The sequence below is a fragment of the Papaver somniferum genome, chromosome 7 (assembly GCF_003573695.1).
Source record: "Papaver somniferum cultivar HN1 chromosome 7, ASM357369v1, whole genome shotgun sequence".
Taxonomy (NCBI): domain Eukaryota; kingdom Viridiplantae; phylum Streptophyta; class Magnoliopsida; order Ranunculales; family Papaveraceae; genus Papaver; species Papaver somniferum.
The window spans coordinates 221,494,667-221,519,729 of NC_039364.1; the positions used below are offsets into that span (position 1 = coordinate 221,494,667).

Here is a 25,063-nt window from a genome sequence, read left to right on the forward strand (position 1 = left end):
AATGAACTTGATTCAGATGTTGCAGAGGATAAGAGGGGGATGAAGAGGTACCAGGAGAGGAAGTTGAGGAATCGTTTTGATTATGAACGTGCCAATCCGAAGATTTTCGCAAGGACCATGCAGGAGGGTGAGCCAAAATATGAAGTTGAAGAGATGCTAGAGGACGAGAAAGAAGAGGAGGGGACTGGAGAAGATGCTGACAATGAGGAATCTGCATCTTCAAGTGATACTTCTCCTGCGCCATCTGACAATAATGATAGTGAGAGATATGAAGAGGAAGGATGGAACACTGATGAAGATGACTTTTAGTAGTCTCTTCGCAAGTGTCGGAAAAGGCTAGATTTTCAGGTTTAGAATAAAGCTTGAAAATAATCAACAAGTTTTTAACAAAACAGCTTTTTCGATGCTTGTTTTTGCTCCTCCTCTTCTTGGTTTTGTTGCAGATGTTGGTGTAGATTCAGGTGTTCTTTTCGATCTTCCGGACGACTTTCCTTCTAGTTTGGTGGTTATGTTGATGCATACAGGTGATGATGTTCAGGAGGTTTTCTTGATTAGTAGAAATGTTTGATTTAGTTCTAGTTTTTTGGTATTGGAAATGGTGTTTGTTTGGCACAATACAGGTGAAGGTTTGTTTGGATTTATTGGTAAAGTAAGTGTTTGAAAATAGAATTTGGTTGTAATGAAAACTTTTTGAGTAATAATCGATGAACTGTTTACTTTTAGTTTGAAATTTTTTAAATGTGTTCTTGTAATTTCTTTTGTTGAAATAATTCTTGTTTGATAAAAAATTTCGATCAAATGTAGTATTGAGTAGGAAATAGGCTTTGTAGATGATATAATTATTGATGATAATCACAAGAAAGAGAACTAATTGATGAATGCTAGTAGGATTCCCCTTCCTTCATTCTAGCTACTCAGACCATCCCAAGTATAAAAGTTTCATCTTTGTAAGGACCCCCCAAGCTCGTTAACGCTATTAGACCAGTCAAGAAACGATTTAGCGGCTAGTGACTCGACTAATTGAAGATGAACGTTGATTAATAGAAATTAATCTAACAACGATCTAGATACAGAAGATGAACCAGTGAATTATTGGGGAATACAAGCTAGGTGTGGCTTGTCATCAAATTAGGTGGGAACTCTGTAACCTTCTTGTAATCATTAAGTTTAATTTATCTGCAAGCACAATGAATCCTTGTTCTCTGTGAGCATGATTGTATGTGGTTGAATGAGTATGTTGTGTGATATGCGTTGTGTGGTTCCCCACGAGGAGTGTCTGTGATTCCACACGGCTCCTTGATAAGATGATTAGGAATTAATATTTTATGTAGACAGGGTTCACCCAGTTGAATATTATCTCTTTTAATTTAATTGTCTTAACATAGTAAGTCGATAACTCACCCGTTAACAATCTTATCTTAGTATGGCGGTAACTCATCCGTTTTGATATTATATATACTATTTTTATATGGAGAATTCACTCGTATGCATATCATACTTGATTGTTCAGTCTTAGTAGTATGACTGGGTTACTATAACCTTGACTTATGAAGAAATTCTAGGTGCATGACTGGAGATGGTCATTATTTGGAGACTTTGGTCTACGAATAGTGGTTGGGACTTTTGTGAACCTGCTGTGCGGGGTCAGATCATAGTAATCAAAACATTATTATATTCTAGACTTAGATGGTGGCATTGGGATTTATGAGGTGTACGCATTCCACGAGAATATCTTACGGTACCTGGATTCATTTTATTATTTGAGACTGGAGTTATTCCTAGCATCTTCTTCTCCATTGAGTGAGACGAGGTTAGGATATCATATGTTTAGGTTGCTTAATTCAATTCTCATAAATCCACCGAGTGGTGCATCTTTCATGGATATTTCCACGATGGGCGCAGTATCTGGGGAAAAGAGTTGAAGAAATCTTCTGCTTCGTGTTGTGTGTAAAAGGTGTTATCTGTTTTCTTATATTGTTCTGTTTTAATTTCATTATCTTTTAGAATTGTGAAGCACGTTAGTGATTTCTTTAAAAGTTATATGTTCCCATTGGGCATCCCTTTTGGGATGATGTGCTCACTCGTTCCCACTTCAATTTTTCAGTTATCAGAAGAGATGATGCACGTGAAGATATTAGTTTTCGTAGCTTTAAAGCATTATCGAACTTAGAGATGTTGTGTATTTTTTTTCTATATTTTTGTTATTCTGTAAAACAACATATTAACATATTTATATCACTTGAGAGACTTTCATTTATAATAATAACAGAGAGTTTGGATTTTGTTATTAGCAGTTGAAGTAATTATGATTCCTAAAATTAGTAATCTAGGTTTGATGCTTCAATTAGGTTGCAGTCAAGTAGGTTGGGGCGTCACAATCTTCCAAAGTGTGTTTTTTTGCTGACTCGGCGTCTGAATCTGACTTGGTCCCTGACTAGGCACGAGTCAGATTCCAGACGGTTTGTTTTTTAGTCTGAGTCGTATTAGACTTTGGACCTGATACTGACCTAATTCCTGGCTCGGACCAGTTTGAGTCAGGAAATAAAATGTCCTTGACTGACCAAGACACTGAGTCACTCGATCACATATTTTTTAGTCAGACGAGTCAGATCGGATGAGTCAGGTGATTTCAGTCAAATCAATAAGTTCCAAAGAAAGAAAAAAAAGAAAAACAAGTATGATGTTATACTCTCTGGAATGCAAACTAGCACTTCATCAAAAATTCTACCGGAAGCAAATGCTTTAGCAAACCAATGGTAAGCGTGACTTGCATGAACACGCTGCGGAGAGGGTGACTGCCAAATTGCCATCTAATTCCGCATTAGAATGACTCCAGAAAAACAATAATATATGGCCATTTTGAAAGGTCTCCCTCCCAAGTTATTGCTTCAGCGAGATATCAAAATCACAACCACACGCAGACAAGGAAAAGTATGACTTGTATGTATCATCAGGCACACAACCCTACAGCCTATAACTAACATTTTAAAGCAGAGGCTATCCCTCAGATTTAAGAAGCATGATCGTACATATACCTTAAAATGCACAAGAAATGCCTTAAACGAGTAACCAGAACATTAATGCTCCATTGACATGGAGTTGATCTTTGTGCAACCAATGTACTTTTTTTTTTTCTTCAGGATCATTTAATTGTACTAACTACCAACTGTACTCAGAGGCTACTATAACTAAGTGGCGGCTAAGTAGGTAAAAAAGGCATCTGTGCACAATACTGCCTCACCTCCCAACGTAACAGTCTAACAGACAATCCTAATTCCGAAGAATCAGAATATATGGTTCCTTTACATCATGGGGATAGATTTCGCAAGCAAGGGCATTCAATACCTTGTTGGCGGATCAGCTTGTCCCCGATAATGAAAACGACTAACCGACAACTGAGGATGACCGGTCCGACTCGAACAGCCGCCTACTGGCCATGCCCGGGCCCGCTATTCCGGAGTGGACATCATCGGTTAGGCGAGGTGTATTTGGTAGGGGCGTCATCGGGGAAGTGGAATATACTTAACAATTGCATTCGGTCTACAAATCGAGATGGATCATTGCTTAAACACGAGAAGGATTATTACAACGAGACGGGAAAGCCGATCTAATCAATCGGCAGGTTGAGCCGAAGAGTGTTCTCCTTGGTCCCACCAAGGACGCTGAGGCGGTCAGGCCACGCCGGCGGGTTATGATGGCCGCAACACTCACGGTCGTTTTAGGTGGCATGCTCACCACCAGGGCGGACTAAAACCCCGTCCGAACATACCTTAAACCCTATGGCAATACGGGATCAAAAAGGTCATATTATACCGGGCTAGATAAGAAGCTCAAGGCAGAAGACCTTTCTCTAGCACCACCTGGAAAGTAATACTGAGAAGGTACGAGTAAGTAATTTCGAATCACATATGCAGTATGAGCTACTGGCTTTGTAGTTGCAGGAAATCCTACAACACACCCCTTGTAATAATTTGTAGATCTAAACATAAAAATGATGATAAGAATGCTAAAATTGTAAAGAGACACAAGGTTTACGTGGTTCGATCAATTTGATCTACATCCACGGGGTTAGGTTTTACTATGATTATTTGTAATTACATCTTGATTACATGGAGACTCCATTAATGAGTATTTGGAGCTCTAGCTTCTTGAAGGAGGAAGAAGAATGAGATAATAATAATACAACCAATTCTACTTTCTCTCTTTACAGAATGTATCCTCTCCTAAAGTGTGTCTCTCTTTCTTATTATCTATATCCTTTCTCTCTCTCTTGCCTTTCTCTTTATATAGGTGTTTACATAGTGGATGACAGCTAATGTACAACTAACATTTCCCCTAATTTCAGATCTGGCTTGCGGTATTTTCGCAAGCTTACAAATGTAACATTCGCAACATTCCTAATTTTCGCAAGATCATCACACTTTTCTCATGTTTAAGTTGATGTCATCTGTTATGTCGTTTCTGAAATCATCCTGCGATGTCTTCGCGATGTGTTGTTAATAATTTCGCAAGCATATTCTTCTGTGCGAGATTCTGATCCTACGTCTTGCCTCTTTTTTCTTGAATATTGCTTGAAAAACGATCTTTAAGAAAAAATCCACCTTGTTGTAGTTGTTGGAGGAACGAGCGAAAGAATATCGGACTTGTAAAGTACGTACTTGCCTCTATTCTTTTGTGAAGTTCTGGAAAGTTGCGAAGTAAATAAGAAATATCAACCCTTGAAGAATGCGAAGTATGAAGTATCCTTGATGAAGTATAAAAAGTACTTAATCCTCGAAATATAAGAAGAATTCTGCAAAGTAACTAAGAAGTATCTGTCCTTGAATAATAAGTATTGTCTCTATTCGTCCAAAATTATTACTCCATAATTTTCATATCAATTCATCAAATTTCCTGCATAAGGGACTCAAGGAGACAGAATACAAGGATTAAAAGAATATCAAATTCATAGTTTAAACATGGAATCACTTTTTTTTTCATTCAACAGTCTACACAAAACTCCCCAATAAAAGATGTCATTCATCAAACTCTAAATTGATAATACGTAATAATTTGTTTCAAGTTAAAGCCTTCATATAGGTACTGACTAAAATCCAATAATAAAACACTAAACAGTAACAAACCGATAATAACATTAAATAGAACACAAGGCTCTCCTGGTTTTGTAATAAAAAGCGTACAACTAGCAACCATGTGACAGACTTCCACGGCTTTGTACTCTACAGGGAGCCAAAATTCAACGTGTTTCACCAGGATATTGTACCCTCAATCACCATCCCTTGTATACCATATTCTGCTTAAAACTTCTTTCTTAATGGCAGTAAAGTTTGATTACTGAATCAGAACCAGCAGTGAATAACCAGGGTTGCCTAGGATGGAAGGAACAATCTATGACACCTCTTCCATGTGTTGTTGTATGAAGAATTTCCAATGGAACGATAAGTGGATTCTGGTTAAGATCTGAATATACCATGCCATGGAACACATATGCAGTGCCATTTTCAGAGGATGCAACAAAGAGGGGGTACGAACGATGAAAGGCCACATTTGTAATATCCTTGGGCTGACATTTGAGAATTTTAAAAGGTTGAGTAGAGAGATCCATGTCGAACCAGCAAACTTTACCCTCCCGACTCCCCACAATTACATTATCTCCAGCAGGATGAACAGCAATGGAGGAAATCTCACGAACTCCAGGCTCTAGCTTCCTAATGAGCTTTTCCTTCAATAAATCATAAACACGGACACTTTTCTTTGTTGCAATGAACAAGATGGCACGACATGGATGGAAGACTGATGAAACTGGATGCCCATGCAATTTAAAAGGAATTCTTTGTGTAACTTTCTTTGACAATTGGTGTATCAGAACAGCCTTCGAGTCACCAGTGGGCATCACTATACTAAAGTAGTCTCCTTTACGATGCCATTCAACAGAGGTTACCGTCTTAATATGCTTCAACCTGATTCCCTCATGCTTATCGTGCTTGATCCAACTCACTATAGGTGTGCTCTTATCATCAGAGTTATCTGTTCCTGACGGTGCGTCAATGTTCAGAAGTTGTTTAACTCTATGCTGTTCTTCTGCACTCCCAAGTCCAGTATTCAGAACAAGCACATCTTGACCTGCAGCAATCCCCAGAACAAAACGATCTGGAACTGGATTCCAAGCAACACAATTGACAGCTTCGCCAACAACCCACATCTTTATGCACCGCCCAGTTTCAACCTCCCAAATACGCACTGTTCCATCCTTTGAGCCAGAAGCCAGCCATTGGCCCGACACTTGAACAGATATCGAAGTAACAGCATCAATATGGCCTTTGTACTCCAGAAAACATGTTATAGGGTAAGGCCTTAGATCTTTACGGTTAGGAAGTTTAGGCTTTAGAGATTCAGGATCAATGTTAATACGCTTCTTTCGAACTCTAGGACATAAAAGAATATTTAAGCAACGAGCAAATGATTCTTCCACTGCTTTATCATATGCTGGGACTTTTCTCAGAGACTCATACCTTTTCGGGATAAACTTCGGTCGGTCTTCTTCATACATTAGCTCATATGAACTAATCTCTTCTTGAGTCGGAATATATTCTAACGAAGGGTTATATGATTCCTCATGACCGGGTAACTTGGCTTTAGGTGGAGGAATAAAACGCAAACCTTGTCTAGATTTGTCAGTAGAGCTTGAATCATCTCCCCACAAATCATGATAAATGCGTTTCTCTTCCTTCGGTGGTTCAAATGTAATATGCCCTTTTCGGATTGCTGTGATCAATCGAACAATCTTCTTATGTTCTGATTTTGAAGGAATGAATCGCCTCTTTGGTTCTGGAGCATTTGACATTGGATGCACGGCATCATGCTTAACCCAATCTACATACTCCGGATATGGATTGACATCAGCATGTGGAGTCTTTCCTTTAAGCAGTGATCTGATAAGTTCTTGCCATTCTTTTGGTATCTCAACGTCTTCATCATTGTAATCATCATGAACTATGAGCTTCTTCGAAAAGTCTGTTCTAGCTAGAAAAGCTTCAAGCATATCTTTTCTTGCTTGTTTTTTAATCTTCTTCCCAGAAATATCATATCCAATGTGTTCCTCATCTTTATAAAACTTCAATGGAACATTACCAATGGTATTTCTTGGAGCAACCTCATCTTCAGAGGAATCACTCTCTTCAACAGCTGGATGAATATCAGATTCTTCACCATGTTCAACATCTTCATTCTCGTCTACTTTGTTTAGCCTTTTCATCTTCGAAATCTTATTCTTATTCTTCTCCTTATCTGTAAGTACATTAGAATCTGGTTCTAGGGCATGAACTTGTGTTTCCTCTTTTACTTCTTCAACTTTTTGTACCGATTTCTTATTCTTCTTATCAATATTCCTCCTCTTCAGGTTTTCATCCTTTTGACGAACAAATTTGTTATAAACCTTCATTAGATTTCGATGTTTGACGAAGCTCATACTGCTATGAGGTTCTCAAACCCCGCAAACCCCCGGCGGAGATAGATAGATTGAGAAAACCAGAAAGCGAAAAGATCGGGCGAAGTTGCTTTATGTATCTCACCATGAAGCAATGGGCGCTTATAAATGGACTTCTAGCTGGACAACTGGTTAGCCCACAATCGACAGGTGCATGGACTTAGAATGGCCTTCTACTTGGAAAGATTCTCGAAACACGACTTTAGGGTTTTACTCCGGCTATATATAGGTTTGAGTTTTCATCCTTTCAAGAGAAAAATACCTAGCCGACTAAAACATCATCCCTTCCCCTGTTCTGTTTTCTAAATCAAAGCCAGCCATAGCCGACTTACAAAATATTATACTCAAGTCACATCACATGTTTTGGGGGCTTTTGCTGGTAATATCATTCGGTAACACTAACACTTCACGATTCGTATTGTTATGTTTATGTCTGTAGTTTCGTTTTGTTTTTTTTTCTTGCGAACAATAACTTCCCTTATAATTTTGGCGTTTCGAAAACTATTATAGCGTGTTTTGTATAGCGTGTTTTGCTTATGTCTGTAGTCTTGTGTTTGTATTCTTTTTCTCTGCAAGTAGTAATTTTATTTTGTACGGAAAAAAATACACTGCTAAATACCATTTTTTTCACATAAATGGATTGAGTGGGGTTGGAAAGGGCTTTCATTGCACCCGGGTTAGGCGAGGGAGATAATGCAGTGTTCTATCCAGTGCAGGAAACAATAATTAAGGTCATGGAGATTATTACTCAGAGTTCTGTCATGATTGATATGTGCTATTGAAAGCATTTTCCAACCTCCACTCAATCCCGTTATGTGAGAAGGACATTAGCAGTGTACATATGATTTCTGTACTAGAAGATCAGTAAAAGCTCGTGCGGTCCAATCAAGGTTGATTGGCCAAAGACCGGTAATATCATCTGTTGGTAACAACACACAACACTTTACTATTCCTATTTACCGAACCAGGCCAAGCAGGACAAAAACGGTTAAATAGATTCCTTATTTCCGGTCATATCCCAACAGCCAACATGTCATGACACTCGAAGGTTATAAATAGTAACTGGGTCCGAATCAGCTGCTGCGCTGGAGGGCCGGATCATAAATAGGAAAATTTACTATTTCCAATACCCCTAGTAACTGTGTCCAAATCATCTGCGACGCTGGAGTGTTAGATACTAAATAAGAAATATTACAAATTTCCGATTCCCTCTGGAATGTTTCGATATAACCAATAAATCTCATTCGGACGATTATTAGGTTTTACAAAATTTTGGTTGCCGATAGAAGAATTCTCTGACGAATCCCACCAACAATCGACAATTTCTATGCCGGTAAGAAATCTCTCATATTCTGAAGAACTGAAGAAGATTGAAGGTATATGTTTTATACCCTTTTATTTGTAGATGGTTGTTCTTCAATTTGTTAACTGAATCATTTATAGGGTTAGGTTCGACTGAAGTTGAGGTTTCATTGTTGGCTAATTTATTGCATTTCATAGGTTAAATATGAAAGATTAATTCATTTTGAATTCTTATGAAATCCACAGTACTGACTGTAGGTTAAAGGTAATGGCTAAAAGGAGACGATCAGAAAAAGAAGTGGGAGTGGAAGTGGAGGTCGAGGAGGACAGGTAAATGAGTTGTTCATGGATCTTTATATGGTTTAGATCTGCAACTTTTTCAATTTATCAGATTGGTAGTGTTCCTCCTGTGTTTCAAGTAGAATGCAGTGAACTGTTTAAAAATGAAACAATTAACAAAATGTAAATTTTGTAATCTCAAATCTGGAATAGCATGTTTTTGTGAAACTGAAATGTCTGCAAACCCCGAATATTCTAAGAAAAAGGCTACACTAGCATTGTCCATTGTGGTGCGGCTGAATAAGTGAAAAAGATTTGGCGAATTCATAAGGTGAACTTGAGGCCGGTATTTTGTAACTCGCACATGTTGTCAGACATAGTTGTTAAGTAGTTTTTCCTGAACTGTCTTGTTGTCTTATAATGTAGATAGTTGTATCATTATACCTTCATCAGAAGTTGAGAGGTCATTGTTGGCTCATTTATTGCCTGTAGATAGGCTGAATATGAAAGACTCCGTTCATTTTGGTAGCTTCTATGAAATAATACAGTTAATAGATCCAATTCTTTTTAGTTGAGCAAATTCTGCTGATACAATTTTATGTCAGTTTTTCATGAGACTGCATCTTCTTCTTTTTTTTTTGAATTCTTATGAAGTCCACAGTACTGATTGTAGGTTAAAGGGAAGGCCTTCTGGGAAACCTCCACCCGAGGGGAATGCGCAGATACATCCCGAGGATATGGGGAAGAAGAGTAGTAAACAACTAAATAAAAGAAGACGTGACGAAACAGAAGTGGGAGTGGAATTGGAGGTCGGGGAGGACAGGTAAATGGGTTGTTCATGGATCTTTGTATGGTTTTTGTAGTTCCGATTATCTAATAAGGTTATTTTGCACTCTTCTTACTAAAATAACGCAAACTCAATGAGTTCGCCTTACACTGATGGCGAATTCGCTCTGGTTGAATAACACAAAATTTGGATGATTAAATTTTATGTCAATGTTACTTACCAATTTATTTTTTTTGGAATTCTAATGAAATCCACGATAATGATTGTAGGTTAAATGTAATGGCTTCTGAAAAACCTTCAACCAATGGGAATGCGCAGAAACATCCCGAGGAGGAGGGGCAAAAGAGTAGCAAACAACCCAGGAAAAGAAAACGAAACAAAAAAAAACTCCAGTGGAGGTTGAAGAGGACAGGTAAATAGGTTTTGGATGGATCTTTATATGGTTTTTGTAGTTCCAATTAGCTAATAAGTAATAAGTTTATTTTGTATAATAAACGAGGACTCAATGAGTTCGCCAGACACTGACGTTTAATTCCCGATTGCCTTGATACAGCTGATGGTTTGCAAAACTTGCGTGTCCTTTATTTGCAAGTTTTTAAATTTTTTTGGTTTTGGTAGTCTGCAGTAGGTTTATCTACACCAACAAAAGGTTGAGGCAGTTTCCCTGTCATGTTTCCAACTACTCGAGCCTGCATACACTGAGAGATATACGAAATTCGTTGTCTGAATATGAGCTGGCCCAGGTTAGGAAAACATCGATTGGACATCTAGTCGACATGCCGGAGTCACAAAAATGGTCTGTCTGCCCTTTTTTTCTTTTTAATGACTAGGGAGATCCGTGTAGGACCGGAGCAAACACGAGAAGGTGAGGTACCCTTCCGTGTTGAAGGGAAAGACTTGTGTTTCTGCAAGGCAGACTTCAAGGAGTTACATGTCTGCCTTTCAAGGAGTCGGGTGAAGAAATTGAGTTGAAGGGGGTCTCGCACCTCAAGAAGAAGCATTTTGAGGGTATTCATAAAGTGGAAGGAACACATTTATATGAATTCCTTGTATTCAGAACGAAACCCATGGTCCAGGGTGCAGGGGCTGATGCTCTTCGTAATCCCATATTGTCCGGTAAGAGCAAAAAACGTCCCCGGAAATTACGAAATAGGGAGCATGTTCCATGTTCATCTGACGAGAGGGTGAAATTGGCTTTGTTACTTATGGTGCACGTATTCATACTTGGGCGCCAACTGCAGCACAAAATAGACGACCAAGACTGGCTTTCGGTGGAAAACATAGAGCATTTCAACAAAATCCCTTGGGGTGAGAAATCGTATGTCCTCTGTTTTGAGAATACGAAGAAAGCAATTAAATATCAAAACAACAAAGAAGACCCTACCGCTAAGCTCTCTCTCAAGCCAAGAGGATTACCACAAGCGTTGGTGGTAAGAGGGATTGGCTTCAATTTTTATGCATTCAAAACATATTTACTGATTGTCGTTGTTTCAATATTTATTTGTATGTATTGTAGGTCTGGATGTTGAAGCTCTTCCCGCATTTGCTTGAAAAGTACGGAAGTGAATCGCGTACGAAAGGGCAGCGTCCCCTTATTCTTACGGTGTGGTGCGGGGAAGTAATTAATTATGAGAAGCTTTGTGAAATAATGAAAGGAGTAGTCTATAGTGATGACAGGTTGCAGGAAATCCGTGCGGGAGGTGAAGCGTTTCGTGATGCTGCATGGGAGGAAGCTGTGTCTGAAAATCATGATTTGGAAGATGCTTAAGCGGATGGTCCCCGTCATGAGAAAAATCAAGCCATGAATTCTTCTGGTGACAATAGACATGTTGATCAGGAGGTTCCGGATCAAACCAGAGAGGTAATAGGAGCAGGTGATGCCGAACATGGGTCCCACCTAGATGCTAGAGTGTCAGTTGAATTTATTAATAATTGGACGGCAGATGCAACGAAAAAAATGATAAACAGGGTGAAGGAGATGATAGATGGAGTTTCTGAGAATATGATTCAGTTGTTCGATTCACATGCACAGAGAATCGGGTCGGTGGGATCGATGGTCATCCAATTACATAAAACAATTGTGAGTGATTTTGAGAATTATCTTGATCTTTGTGTGACTTGTCTAAATGTTTGGATGAGATTAAATTGTTTTGGTATAACAGTGTGCTCCTCCGGAGAATACTACAAGCGGTAGTTCGGAATCTGGTGAATCTAGCAAGAATGGCGGTTCTTGCAATGCTGAGTCTGATGAAGAGGATCGCGGTTTAGGACCTACCCGCAACAAGGAATATGAGCCGGTGGACAGGGGTGAGGAAGGGGAAGGTGATGATACAAGAATTAACATGACCAGTGAGGCTACAAAGGTCAGGGAGATTCGTTGTGTTGAGAGTTTTGTCGAGAGTGGACACGATGAGGTCAGGAATGATTATGAATGCTGTGAAGGTGGATGTACAGGGTACTAATCAAGGTACTGACCTCATACGTGAAGATGATGTGGTGGAAGTGTTGGATAATATGCAGGAAGTGATGCTTACAATCAAAGGTGGGGTTATTGATGTGGAAATGAGTAAGGAAAACATGTTTACAGACAAAGTTTTATCCGTGTAAGATGATGCCGATACAGAAACTTCGCGGAACCATCAACATGATAATGTGGAAGAGGAGTCCAACAAAGAGGATCATAGTTTAGGACCTAGCCACAACTAGGAAGATGAGACGGTGGACGGAGTTGAGGAAGAGGAAGAGGAAGAGGAAGATGATGATACACGAACTAACATGACCACTGAGGTCAGAGAGATTCATGGTGTTGAGATTTTTGTCGAGAGTGCACTCGAGGATAAGAATGGTTTTGATGTACAGGGTACTAATCCATATACTGTCCACATACGTCAAGATGATGTGGTGGAAGTGATGCTTACAAACGAAGGTGAGGGTATTGGTGTGGAAATTGTTAAGGAAGACATACTTAGACACAAAGTTTCACCTGAGGAAAAGGGTGCTGATACAGAAACTTCCAACATCCGTGAAGATGATCCTGTGGAAGAGGATCGCGGTTTAGGACCTCAACAAGGAAGATGGGCCCGTGGACAAAGTTGAGGATGCGGAAGCTGATGATACAAGAATTAACATGATCACTGCGGCTACAGTGGTCAGAGATATTCATGGTGTTAAGAGTTTTGTCGAGAGTGCACCCGAGGATAATAATGGTTTTGAGGGTGTGAAGGGGGACGTACAAGGTACTTATCCATATACTGACCACATACGTCAAGATGATGTGGTGGAAGTGTTGGAGAAAATGCAGGAACAGATGCTTACGATCAAAGGTGGGGTAATTGATGTGGAAATTGGTAAGGAAAACATGCTTAGCGACAAAGTTTTAACTGTGGAAGAGGATGGTGATGCGGTAGTTGAGAGCCCTAAGCTGGTCGAAAAGCATGGTGTAGAAAATCCTGGCACAGAAACAGGCCAGAACGATCAAGATAGTAAGGTGGAAGAGGATGGTGATGCGGAAGCTGAGATTGCTAAGAGTAACAAAGAGCATTGTTTACCCGAGAGTTTAGTCGTTGGTGCATTAAACACTAAGTGTACCCTTGACGGTGTGAAGCATGTTGTAGATGATCATAGTCCAGAAACTAGCCATGTGGAGGACTATCCTAAAGACGCAGTTAAAGTTGTTAGTGCAAAAGCACCAAAAATTAGTGTTGATAACGTGGAAGAGGTGATTATCTCAGTACTAACATATTTAGATAATAATCTGGAACAGTATGGTGATGCGGAAGTTGTGATGGAAAGTAGTGATAACCCGGTCGAAGAGCATGGTGTAGAGGATCCTGGTACAGAAACTGCCAAGATCAGTCAAGTTGGAAATGTGGGACAACATGGTGATGCGGAAGTCGTGTTGGAAAGTAGCGATAACCCTGTCGAAGAGCATGGTACAGAAAGTAGCGATAACCCTGGTGTAGAGGATCCTGGTGCAGAAACTGCCCATAACAGTCAAGATGGTGATGCGGAAACTGAGAGCGCTAAGCCGGTTATTCTGGATGGTGTATCCGATAGTGTAGTCGGTGGTGCATTAAACACTAAGTGTACTCTTGACGGTGTGATGCATGTTGTAGATTTTTTATCTCGCAAAGTTGAGTCCGATGAAGAGGATCATGGTTTAGGACCTACCGGCAACAAGGAAGATGAGCCGGTGGATAAAGTTGTGGAAGAGGAAGATGATGATGCAAAAATTAACATGACTATTGAGGCTACAGAGGTCAGAGAGAGTCATGGGGTTGAGAGTTTAGTCAACATAATAAAGGAAAACATGACCAGTGAGGCGACAAAAGTGATGATTACAACCAAAGGTGGGGATATTGATGTGGAAATTGATAAGGAAAAGGATAACATGACCAGTGAGGCTAGAGACAAAGTTTTAGTTGTGGAAGAGGATGCGGATACAAAACTGCGCGGAACCATAACATAATAATGTGGGAGAGCTGATTAAAGAACTAGAGTTAGATGGAGAGGTAAAGATCAAAGAGATTAAGGCTAATGTAGAGATGGAAGTTGTGATGGAAGGTAGCAATAACCCGGTCGAAGAGCATGGTTTGGATCTAGAAACTGGTACAGAAACCGCCAAAATCAGTCAAGAAAATAATGTGGAAAAGTATGGTGATATGGAAATCGTGATGGAAAGTAGCGATAACCCTGTCGAAGAGCATAGTGTAAAGGATCCTGGTACAGAAACTTCCTACAACAGTCAAGATGGTGATGCGGGAGCTGAGAGTGCTAAGCCGGTTATTCTGCATGGTGTATCCAAGGGTACTCTTGACGGTGTGAAGCATGCTGTAGATGATCATAGTCCAGAAACTACCCATGTGGAGGACTTTTATAAAGACGCAGTTAAAGTTGTTAGTGCAGAAGAACCAGAAGTTAGTACTGATAACGTTAAGCCTGTCACCGGTGAGGACGTCAAAGATGTTCCTAAGGGTAGGAAGAGAATAAAGGTACTGGCGAAGCGGAATAAGAGGCAAGTTAAAGCGGGTGAAGAAGATGATGGGACACTGAGCAGGGATGTAAAAGGTTCCAGAATTATTGAAATGCTGGATGGCAATAAAAAGAAGAAAGTACTTGAATACTTCAGTACACATGGCAGAACGTAAGTAGATACAAAATGAAACCAAAAAGGTTCAGCACTTATTGAGGCTGTTATGGTGTTTAAATGTAGAATTTAATGTTAAACGTTGCATCTTACTTCTTGATTCTGTTATGTGGTTTAATTGTTTCTTGTTTTGAATGCAAAGACATTGCTTCGATGGAATTCAAAGACGATGGTAGCCTGATGTTTGATATAAGTGGAGAACTTATCCTTCAACTAACCAGCAAAGACGCCTACTTGGATTCGAAATTCATTGATTTCTACATTAGTAGGTTGAGGACAAAGATGAACTCAAACCCCAAGTATGGGAAAGCGATATTCCTCTCCCTGAAAAGCATATGTGAGTACTTTCTAAAATTTAAAATCTTCTTATATGTCAGGTTCAAAAAAGGTTAATTCCTGGATTACAACGTTCATTCTTGTATGTAGATTCAAAAAAATTTCAATCTTCTTGTAAGTAACTTCAAGTACACATGCTTATACAATATGCATTTATAACGTTCATTCTTTTGCTTTCTGTTTATGCAGGAATCTTTTCTGAATGATAAGGATGAATTCAACAATTTCTGGATTAAAAAGCTTGCTAAGGACTATCGTGAATGTAAACCAGTCAAAATGTTCGCACCAATGAGTAACAACAATAACTATTTCTCACTACTGGAGTATGACTTGATTAGCGGTGACAGATGGTGCTACAGGAACTCGTTAGGCGATATGAACACGAAGAAAGAACACTATTAACAAGCTAAGTCCTATGCAGCGGCAATAAGTCGTGCACTGAACTTAACTGAAATTCCTCTTGCATTGATTAAGAAGGTCGAAACTACCCATTCGCCCATACAAGCAGCATATCCTGAATGTCTGTTATTTGTATGCTATTACATGAAGTGTGGGATGAAGAATACTGAATTTGAAACACATTCATCTCGCAAAAAAACACACATGAACAGGGTAACGGTTAAAAAGGTGGGTGTCATGAGAGCAAGCATGATTGACAAGATTATTTCATATGCAGACAGTAGGGCTCATTAAACATTATTGTAAAAACAGTTGGTGGTATTGAAATTTTTTTATACTTTAATGTGACGCAGTTCCTTTGGATTAAGAAACTTGTGAACTTCTATACTTCGTCGGAGTAGATCTTTAGAAAGTTATCCATCATTTGCGGTTTGAAAAATAGCTAACCAGTTTTTTCAATCCAACAGATAATAAAGCAAACAAAATTGTCATACAGATTAGCATTATATCCAACGACTTCCAAATCTCCAAGTTTTTTCTGGTGCCTAGTTTTCAGGTTACCCTTCCAAATTTCCCTCCTTTTTGATCCGTCCAAACCAGCGCCGACCACTGGGTCAAGTCCGGTTCAACTAAGTCAAGGTCTGGAATCTGGATTATTAATTGATTCAGAATATCTGGTCATACAACCAGTCAGGGTCTGACTGACTGAATGGCTTAAGGCCTAAGCCATTGCACAAGCCAAACATACAATCTTTCACCATCATACATGAAACCTCCCTACTACTAAATTCTGCTATTCCAAATCATCCATTCCACCTAAACTTCATCTTCTCTCTGGTACCATCTACAACTGCAGTACAATATTACAACTCTGAAATTTCTTATGCATCATTTGCAACTCAAATATACCAACCTTCATATAGCTGTGTTTGGGTTCAACTCATAGCACAAACACCTAGTTAACAACAACAAGTAGCAAACCACAATCATGAACTACTTTACTTAGCAATTAAAAGAATTATTTACCTCATAACAATTCCCAAGTTGACACAGAAACCCTCAACATCACAAACTTCAAACGCAATTACAAAGTTAACATTCATCCTCTAACACATTGAAATTTCAAAAATTGGAAGAATTTCAAAACAAGAACAAAACACACAGGCAGTGGCGGAGCCACACTTGTACAAGGGAGGACAGTTGTCCTCCGTAGTTTTTGCTAAGCTAAAAATTAGTAGAGATTATTTAGTTAAAGTGACTATTTGTCCTCCCCAAATTTAGTTTAAATTAGCAAAAGTTGGATAACTGTGATGAAAAATTGATTAGTTTATCTTATAAATACTACAATTATTTACCTAACTAATGGTAACGGAAAATTATCATTAGTACAAAACAAAGCTAGGCTAAGTTTGACAACCCCTACAACTCGCAGGCGTGGTATTAATTCCAATATTATGAATGAAAAATGAATACTCAAGTCAAATTATTAACGGGGAGGTTAGAACTCATGACCTATTGTGTCATAAGAGTGGCCTCTAACCAGTGTTCCACCTTGGTTGGAATTGATAGAAAAGAAAGATCAACGGTGGTGGTTTGTTCAACTTAAATATCATAATTGCTTTATTATTATTGTTTCACTAATTGCACATAATAAATAATCTATTTATTATAAAGTGTTCTTTAATTAGTGTTTCACTAATTGCTGATAATAAATGACTAATCATTTTTTAGTTATAAATGTTTTCTTAATTAATTATAATATTTATTTTTATTTCAATTCTGAAATCACATAAAGTTCACAGTAGAAGATGACATCAATTTTAAAGTTAGTAACAAACATAATATGGCTAACTAAAATGTTAAAAACGAACATGATATATAAACTTAGAAAGTCGTGGGACTTAAAGAGGCCAATTTTGAAAACTACAATCTTAGAAAGCAACAACCCACAATACCATAATTTTTTTTTTTTTTAAATATTCAACGTAAAAGATGTCAACTTTTGGTAAAGGATCTATTGACAACCTATTAGTTTGAAATAGGATCAGGGAATACAATATGTGTTCAAGGTTCTTTATGAGGTTATGTGTCGCCAGATTGTATTCCAAGTGAAGGTAGGAACATATAAAAGTGACAAAATTTCCAAGACTTTTGAAGTTACCAAAGCCTTCGTTAAGACGAAGTGCTGGGCACAATACTTTGTTGAAGATTTAATGGCAGAGGTTCTCATATATACAATACCTTCGAAAAGGTAATGGGTACACATTTTAAACATTGTCATCTAATGGGTGTTGAAAAATTACAGGGAAATCATGTCACATTGGATAATTTGTATCATTCGTTTGATGCAAAAAAATACTATTCTCTGCCTATTTGGAGGATCGACAACATGACCATGATAGATGAGTCAGCTGGAGCGAAATATGAGCATGTGGAGACTTTTATGGACGATATTGATTAGTTGATTTCACTGAGATGAGAGCTGCTGACGACATTTTTCCAAAAAATATTTAAACTTCCACGTTCATGTAGAGCATTATCTCATCATAAGCAATGAACCTAAATAAAAAAGTGTCTGGAAGTTAAGATTATATTTCTTTCGTTTGAGCAAATCTCCGGTGGTAAAATATTAAAGGAAAAAACAAAGAAAAAAATAGAGAAAAATCCCAACTATTTTTATGAAAAACACATATTAAATCATAAGGAGTTGATAAGTATTCGGGACACAAGTTATACGATATATTAAAAATGAACCAACATCATGGCTCGTGCCGTTACATCACGTGTTAAGGGCTAGTTCACTTACAAATCCTATTATATCACAATCCGTTACTTAATTATATGCTTAAATTATGTTAAGGGTTATTAATTAACCTTTAAATTGACTTAGTTAGTTCATACTGACTAAGATTTTTTGTTGACGCCGAGAATAGTAGTCCGTTCCTGGTCAGGTTTCGATCTCAGAACCAGTTTTTTTATCGAAGATCACGAACTTGTGTGTGTTTAGGGTCTCTGGAGATATTCCCATAGAATCTTACCCTTAAAAGGTTGGATTCATGTTTTTGCGGACTCTCAGACTTATAGTAGTCCGCTCCAGGCCAGTTTCGATCTCGGACCCAGTTTCTTTATCAAAGTTCACAAACTTGTGTGTGTTTAAGGTTTATGGTAATATTCCCATGGAATCTTACCCGTAAATGGTTTGATTCGTCGTTTTGAGAGACTCTCATACTTATAGTAGTCCACTCCCGGAACGGTTTCGATCTCGGAGCCAGTTTCTTTATCGAAGTTGAGGAATTTGTGTGTGTGTGTTTAAGATTTCTGGTAATATTCACATGAAACCTTACCAGTAAATGGTTGGATTCATCATTTTTGCAAACTCTCATACTTATAGTAGTCCGCTTCTGGCCAGGTTTCGATCTCGTAGCCAATTTTTTTATTGAAGTTGAGGAATCTGTGTGTGTTTAAGATTTCTGGTAACATCCCATGAAATCTTACCCTTAAATGGTTGGATTCATCATTTATGCGAACTCTCGGACTTATAGTGGTCCGCTCCTGGCCAGGTTTCGATATCGGAGCCAATTTATTTATCGAAGTTCACAAATTTGTGAGTGTTTAAGATTTCTGGTAATATTCCCATACAATCTTACTCTTAAATGGTTGGATTCGTCATTTATGCAAACTCTCATACTTAGGCTAACCCCTATGGGCTAGATTGAGCTGTTAGATTGGCCAAAAGGTGTTGCAAATCAAGAAAAAGTTAACATTCAATCTGGCTATTTCTCTCCTAACATTTGCTCGCATTCCAACTATCGGCGAGATTGAAACACTGAATAGTGCGACGCTCAAAAAAGTGATCCTACCCCGAACGGTTAAGGGCTGGAGAGAATACTTTTTTGTTTTTAAATAAATCTAAAAGAACTTGATCGTGACAGTTATTAGTAAATTATAAAGTACTACCTAATTTGAAAACTGGGAATTGTCTTTCGTCCACGGGATTTGAAAAGGGGAGAGAGGGAAATCTGTGGGAACATTTGAAAAATGGAGCCCAACATGCAACCACACGATTAGTTAGTCCTTCACATCTGAATTGTCTTAGGTCCACACGATTAACCTATTTGCCCTAGTGGACAACGAACAGCGGAAATGACTATGCAAAGGTACTGACTATCTGAACTAGCATTAAATGCGTGATGATTTTAACATGTTAAAAAACCTGTCTGATAAAATTTAGAGCGTTGTTTCATTCGGCGTTAAATTCTGACGCTGTGCCGTTCCGCTCCCAGCGCTGCTCTGTTCATCATTCCGTTGTTAGATTTGTCATGTCATAGGGGTTAGTAGGTTGTCCAAGCTGACGTGGATGATCAATCCAGCAGATAGATATCTAGCCCATAGGACTTAGCCTTATAGTAGTCCGCGACCGACGTAATCTTACCCGTTGATGGTCGGATTTGTAATTATGATGAAGTTTCCGACTTATAGTAGTCTGGCCCCGTTCAGGTTTCGATACCACAGTCACTTTCTTTCTCGAAGTTGACGAATTTATGGTTTGTTCAAGGTTTCGTGAAATATTGCGGCAGACTCTTACCTGTTGATGGTCGGATACGTCGCTGTGACGAAGTTTCCGACTTAGAGTAGTCTGGTCCCGGCCAGGTTTCGATCTCGAAGTCACTTTATTTCTCGAAGTCGACGAATTTAGGGTTTGTTAAAGGTTTCTCGGAACCCGTTGATGGTCGGATTCGTCGTTCTGACGAAGTTTCCGACTTATAGTAGTCCGGTCCCGGCCAGGTTTCGATCTCGGAGTTACCAGAGTGTTTGTAATCATCGTTGGTATAAAGTTTATGCCTATAATGGTTTTATTGTAAATGTTTGTAATCCAACGAACCAAATTTAAGGAGATCAAATCTCCATCTAATCTAACGGTCAGAATCCTTGTTTGGTTTAGCAAATTTTGTGTTTTCTTCTCAATCTGTGTGCTCTTTTTAAATAAATCAATGAGAATGTCCCATTTTTAATCTAACGACCAAGATTTATACCATGCGGATTTCGTGTTTCCCACCAAAAAAAAGTCCGCCAAAATTTTTCAAGATTTTGATTATTGACCAAAACATTCTTTTTTCTCCGCCAGAGAAAAATAAACCTAGCTACCCAAAACATTTTTTCTCCATCTCATTTCATTTCTTTCTCTCCGTCTCTTTGAAGGTTTTGCTCTGCAACCTAACCCAAAAAAAAGTAAACCTACCCCTCAATTGATTCATACCAAACCCTAACTTCACCTCTTACCCAGAAGAAAGTAAACCCGTTCTGCAATTTCATTCATATTAGCTCAAACTCAATCACAAAATACCAAAATCAATTGATCTGAAAAAACTGAAATCTCGACTGAAAATTAAGGTTCTAGATTTCAATTGGAAACCCTAAGGGTTGAATAACTTCACCTCTAACCCATAAGGCTCGGCTTCAACTTCAAGTATAAATCTCACCTGATTAGGGTTTATTTTATTTTCTCAATTTCTGTTTGATTGTTGATTAGTTTTCCATTCAGAGTTTCATTTAGAGTTTGTCATATGCTTTGTGTTTGATATAGAGTTTGATTTTAGAGTCATTTCTTGATTAGGGTTTTCATAGCCGAGTTAGGGTTTTTTATGGAACCGATTCATATGCCGAGTTTCATTTAGAGTTTGATATTTTCTTTTTGTATGATTTAGAGTTATTTCCTGTTAGGGTTTTATTTGAACTATTAATTGGGGGATAAAAAAAGGAATTGGGGGATATAAGAAAAGGACAAAAACTGGTTCCAGATATCAATTCGGGGTCACCCCTTATCTAAGTATTTTACGTATTACCTAATCTACCCCTCACTAATCAGGATTAGTGATTAATAATAATTAGTAAAATCTTAAGATTTTTGATAAATGATTATTGTGTGTTTTATTTGAATTTGGGTGAGTGAGGTGAGAGTAGAAGGAGGGAAAAATATTTTTGAGTGGAAATTTTTTTGTGAAAATGGAAGATGATTGTGAGGAGAGAATTGCAGCTGCTGAATCTTTAGCTCTACTACAACAAGGACTAACGACAACAACTCTCAAGTGCACTCTCACTAATCTAGATCCCAATACCTGGAAGGGATGGATGGAATTGTATGAGGATAATCACCAATTTTGGGATGCGTTGGCCTTATCAAAGAAACCTCTTCAAGAGGAGGAGATTAAAGTTAATACGTGTAGAAGCGATGATGAGTAATTTCGGTATATGTGGTTCACTAATGTGCAACCTTTTATTTTTTTGGGAAGTTTGAATTGTAAACATTAAATCATATTCTGATGCCTATGCCGGCATAGTTGTGTTTTATAATTATTACGCCGGAACTTTTGTGCCGGTGTAGATTGTTGTTTTGGAACCATGCCGGAAATACAGAAAAAACATCCAGAGAAATCAGTAAATTCGCCGACATAGAAGTTAACATCATAACGGTGCCGGTTTTCTATCAAAAACATATTTTCCAAGGAGATTGCAGACCACCGGCATAGTATACAAACACATTTAAATGCCGGAACTCTTTCATTTAGGAAACCGACATTGATTTTACTCTTTTCGAGCACACCGGTACTGCAGATAACTTAGAAATTTATGTGATCTTGCCACATTCAAACTCTGTAACAGAGGTAATTTGACACAAGTTTATCAACATAATAAATATAATAAAAATACTAGATTCTATACCAGAACAAACTCCAAAGTTATGTTGTTCCAAACCGAAAACAAATCAAACATAAACCAAGTCAAGCAAAGAGTTTAGAAAACACACAAACAAACACATTGTTCAAGACTCGCAAACAAACATAAACCAACACTAGATTGTTCAAACCAAACTAATACTACAGAAGAAACAGACGATCACTCGGTTCTTGGTTTTATATGTTGAGGTATTGGTAGAGTTAGAAATATTATATAATGATATCAGCTTTTTAGAGTATATGGAACTAGGTGTGTGTTATTTTGTAGGGAGAAAAAGTGTATTTATAGAATGGTGCCCAAATATGGCCGTTATTGTACTCAATCAATGAAATTGTACTTGCAAAATTTTGAATTTTGAATTTTCCGGCATAGTAATAAGGATAAACGATGCGCCGGAAATTGGATCCGGCGTTGTTTCGTATATATCATCAATGCCGGTACCTGGTTTATTATACACAGAAACAATATAGTGGTTGACACTTTATACCGGAATGTAATAAATATATAAAATCCATGCCAAGTCTTGGTACCGGCATGAAATTATGTAAACATAGAATGCCGGAAATGTAATTTATTTCAAATGTAATCCTTTTCGACGGAACAACGAATGCACTTAGCACGTGCATCGAGCCTTTAAACCCCTATGCGACCCTAGTGAACGAGTTATAGTCTCGTGAGGGTTTACATAGAGATCTACCCACAAAACCTTACGAAATACCTAACCAAATGCCCTAAAAACCTAAGCAAACACCACTAAACTATCAATCTTCTTAAGAAGAATCCGTCTCCGATTCACCCAGCTGGTGGTACTCCGTGACTTTGGTTACAATATGGTTGATGTTGGCTTCAAACATGAATGCTTCCCCCTTTTCTTGTAAGTACCTCGTTTTCACGACTTGATGCTACAAAAACAACACACAAACTTTGTTTGTTTCATAAAATTTGCAAACGAGTAGATTATGTGGAATTAATCATAAAGATACTTACGAGTTTTTGCGGGGATAATGTATTGCGGGTAGCGTGATTGATTCGGTGTTTCATTTTTAGATACTCAACCACCGCATTTAGGATGATGTCGTGTCGTTCCTCGATTTGTTTGGAAGTTCTTCCTTTCGGGTTACCGTAATCGTGAATAAATTTGTTAAAAATATTCAACCACATGGAATCCCGCGTGCTGTTATCTATAGTTGAATGACGAGTTTCGGCGTACCATGCTTGGGTGATTGCTGAATCTTCCTCCGAGTCGAACGATGCCATTTGTTGTATATGAGATTAGGTACTATACTAAGCTATTTATATATAATTATTCTAGGGTTTAGGATTTCTAAGTTAAGAGGCTCAAGGAAATATATAGGAACACACGAGTTTTGGACTTTTGGGCCCAAGTATTAGCTCACTTTATATAGAGAAAAACATCAACGACTATTTTTTTTTTTTGAAAATCACCAAACCCGGCATTGAGGTAATTGTGACATAAGCTGCCGGCACCAAGTACCGGTACAGTTTTTCCATAAGCTAACCATGTCGGTACAAGGGAATTTCTTCACAGGTATTGGGCCAAATATGCAACCATTACCGGCATGTTTGTACAACAACATTCAATGCCGTTACAAAGAACCGGCATTGGATCTATAATAGCGACTATGCCGGTGTTTGTGAAATTCAAAAAAAAACGGCTAGTTTTTTGAAAAGTAAAACCGTTGGTGATTCATTTGTATATAATACCCCCCATTCCTTGGGAAAAATCTACACAAACCACCCACCAAATAACAAAAATCCTTCTCTCAAGAAAGCAAGCATGGTTAAAGCTTCACAAGGGATGGGAGATTCATCATCTAGCTCTATTTGAAAAGTAAGTAGAATAAACATTACCAACAATATAATCTTCACTACTATGACGCATAACTAATATAATCTTCTCTTACAGAGTCATCATTGCAAGTGTCAAATTTGCAAGTCACTTTCTCATCTAGCCATGGACTGTCCTTTTATTTATTCAAAGTGTAGAAGCTGTGATGGCACACACCGGTTTTGGATTGCAAAAACTGATGATGCTGAAAATGTAAGAATGTTTCTAAGGTGTTTGAATCACCAAAAGTGCGATGAGTTTCAATGGTTTGACAAAGCTTTTGAACTAGCAGAGTCAAGAGAAAACCACAAGGGCCAATGCAAGCCTATCGATGGGTGTGATGGGTGTTATATGAAGGTAAAGGAATATGTTGAAAGAGAAGAAGAACCAATGAAGATGATCCTTGACACCCCCATCCCGGACGATGTCTTCGAACAGATTCGGGAAACACTCAAAGGTTCCGCAATTGTTGAAAAGGGATGGAAATAGTTAATCTTTACCCAAATGTAATCCATTCTATGTTTTTTAGCATGTTTTAATTTAAAGTATCAAATCCAATGTAATAGACTTCTTAGGAATGAAATAAAAGAACATTCGAAATGGATTTATACTCAAAACTAGCAGACTGCCGGCATAGAAGCAACCAATATACAGTGCCGGTTTTCTGTCGCTATGAAAATTTGGAAAAAATCATAAAACCGGCATAGATTGTAGAAAAACGACTATGCCGGTACCTTCCAATTT

General features: G+C 38.2%; 2 protein-coding genes across 4 annotated transcripts; one reads left to right on the forward strand and one right to left on the reverse strand.

Annotated features, from left to right (window-relative positions):
• Positions 1-5,311: 5,311 nt before the first annotated feature.
• LOC113295995 (ribosome biogenesis protein BOP1 homolog) lies at positions 5,312-7,441 on the reverse strand. Its single transcript, XM_026544319.1, has one exon. The coding sequence runs from the start codon at positions 7,439-7,441 to the stop codon at positions 5,312-5,314; it is 2,130 nt and encodes a 709-aa protein (XP_026400104.1).
• A 2,694-nt stretch (positions 7,442-10,135) lies between these two features.
• On the forward strand, positions 10,136-16,096 carry LOC113299641. 3 transcript variants are annotated; one of them, XM_026548705.1, is made up of 6 exons: positions 10,136-10,266; positions 10,473-11,284; positions 11,371-11,934; positions 12,017-14,997; positions 15,143-15,337; positions 15,526-16,096. In XM_026548705.1, the coding sequence occupies exon 4, from the start codon at positions 12,982-12,984 to the stop codon at positions 14,320-14,322; it is 1,341 nt and encodes a 446-aa protein (XP_026404490.1). In that variant the 5' UTR covers positions 10,136-10,266; positions 10,473-11,284; positions 11,371-11,934; positions 12,017-12,981; the 3' UTR covers positions 14,323-14,997; positions 15,143-15,337; positions 15,526-16,096. The 3 variants fall into 3 exon arrangements, with proteins under 3 accessions (XP_026404490.1, XP_026404491.1, XP_026404492.1); XM_026548707.1 differs by having other exon boundaries at positions 10,138-10,266; positions 10,408-11,284; XM_026548706.1 differs by having other exon boundaries at positions 11,371-14,997.
• The last annotated feature ends 8,967 nt before the right edge of the window (positions 16,097-25,063 follow it).

Excerpts from the sequence above, each read along its gene's own strand:
- LOC113295995 (XM_026544319.1), bottom strand. The coding sequence starts at position 7,441 with ATGAAGGTTTATAACAAATTTGTTCGTCAAAAGGATGAAAACCTGAAG.
- LOC113299641 (XM_026548706.1), top strand. The coding sequence starts at position 12,982 with ATGATCACTGCGGCTACAGTGGTCAGAGATATTCATGGTGTTAAGAGT.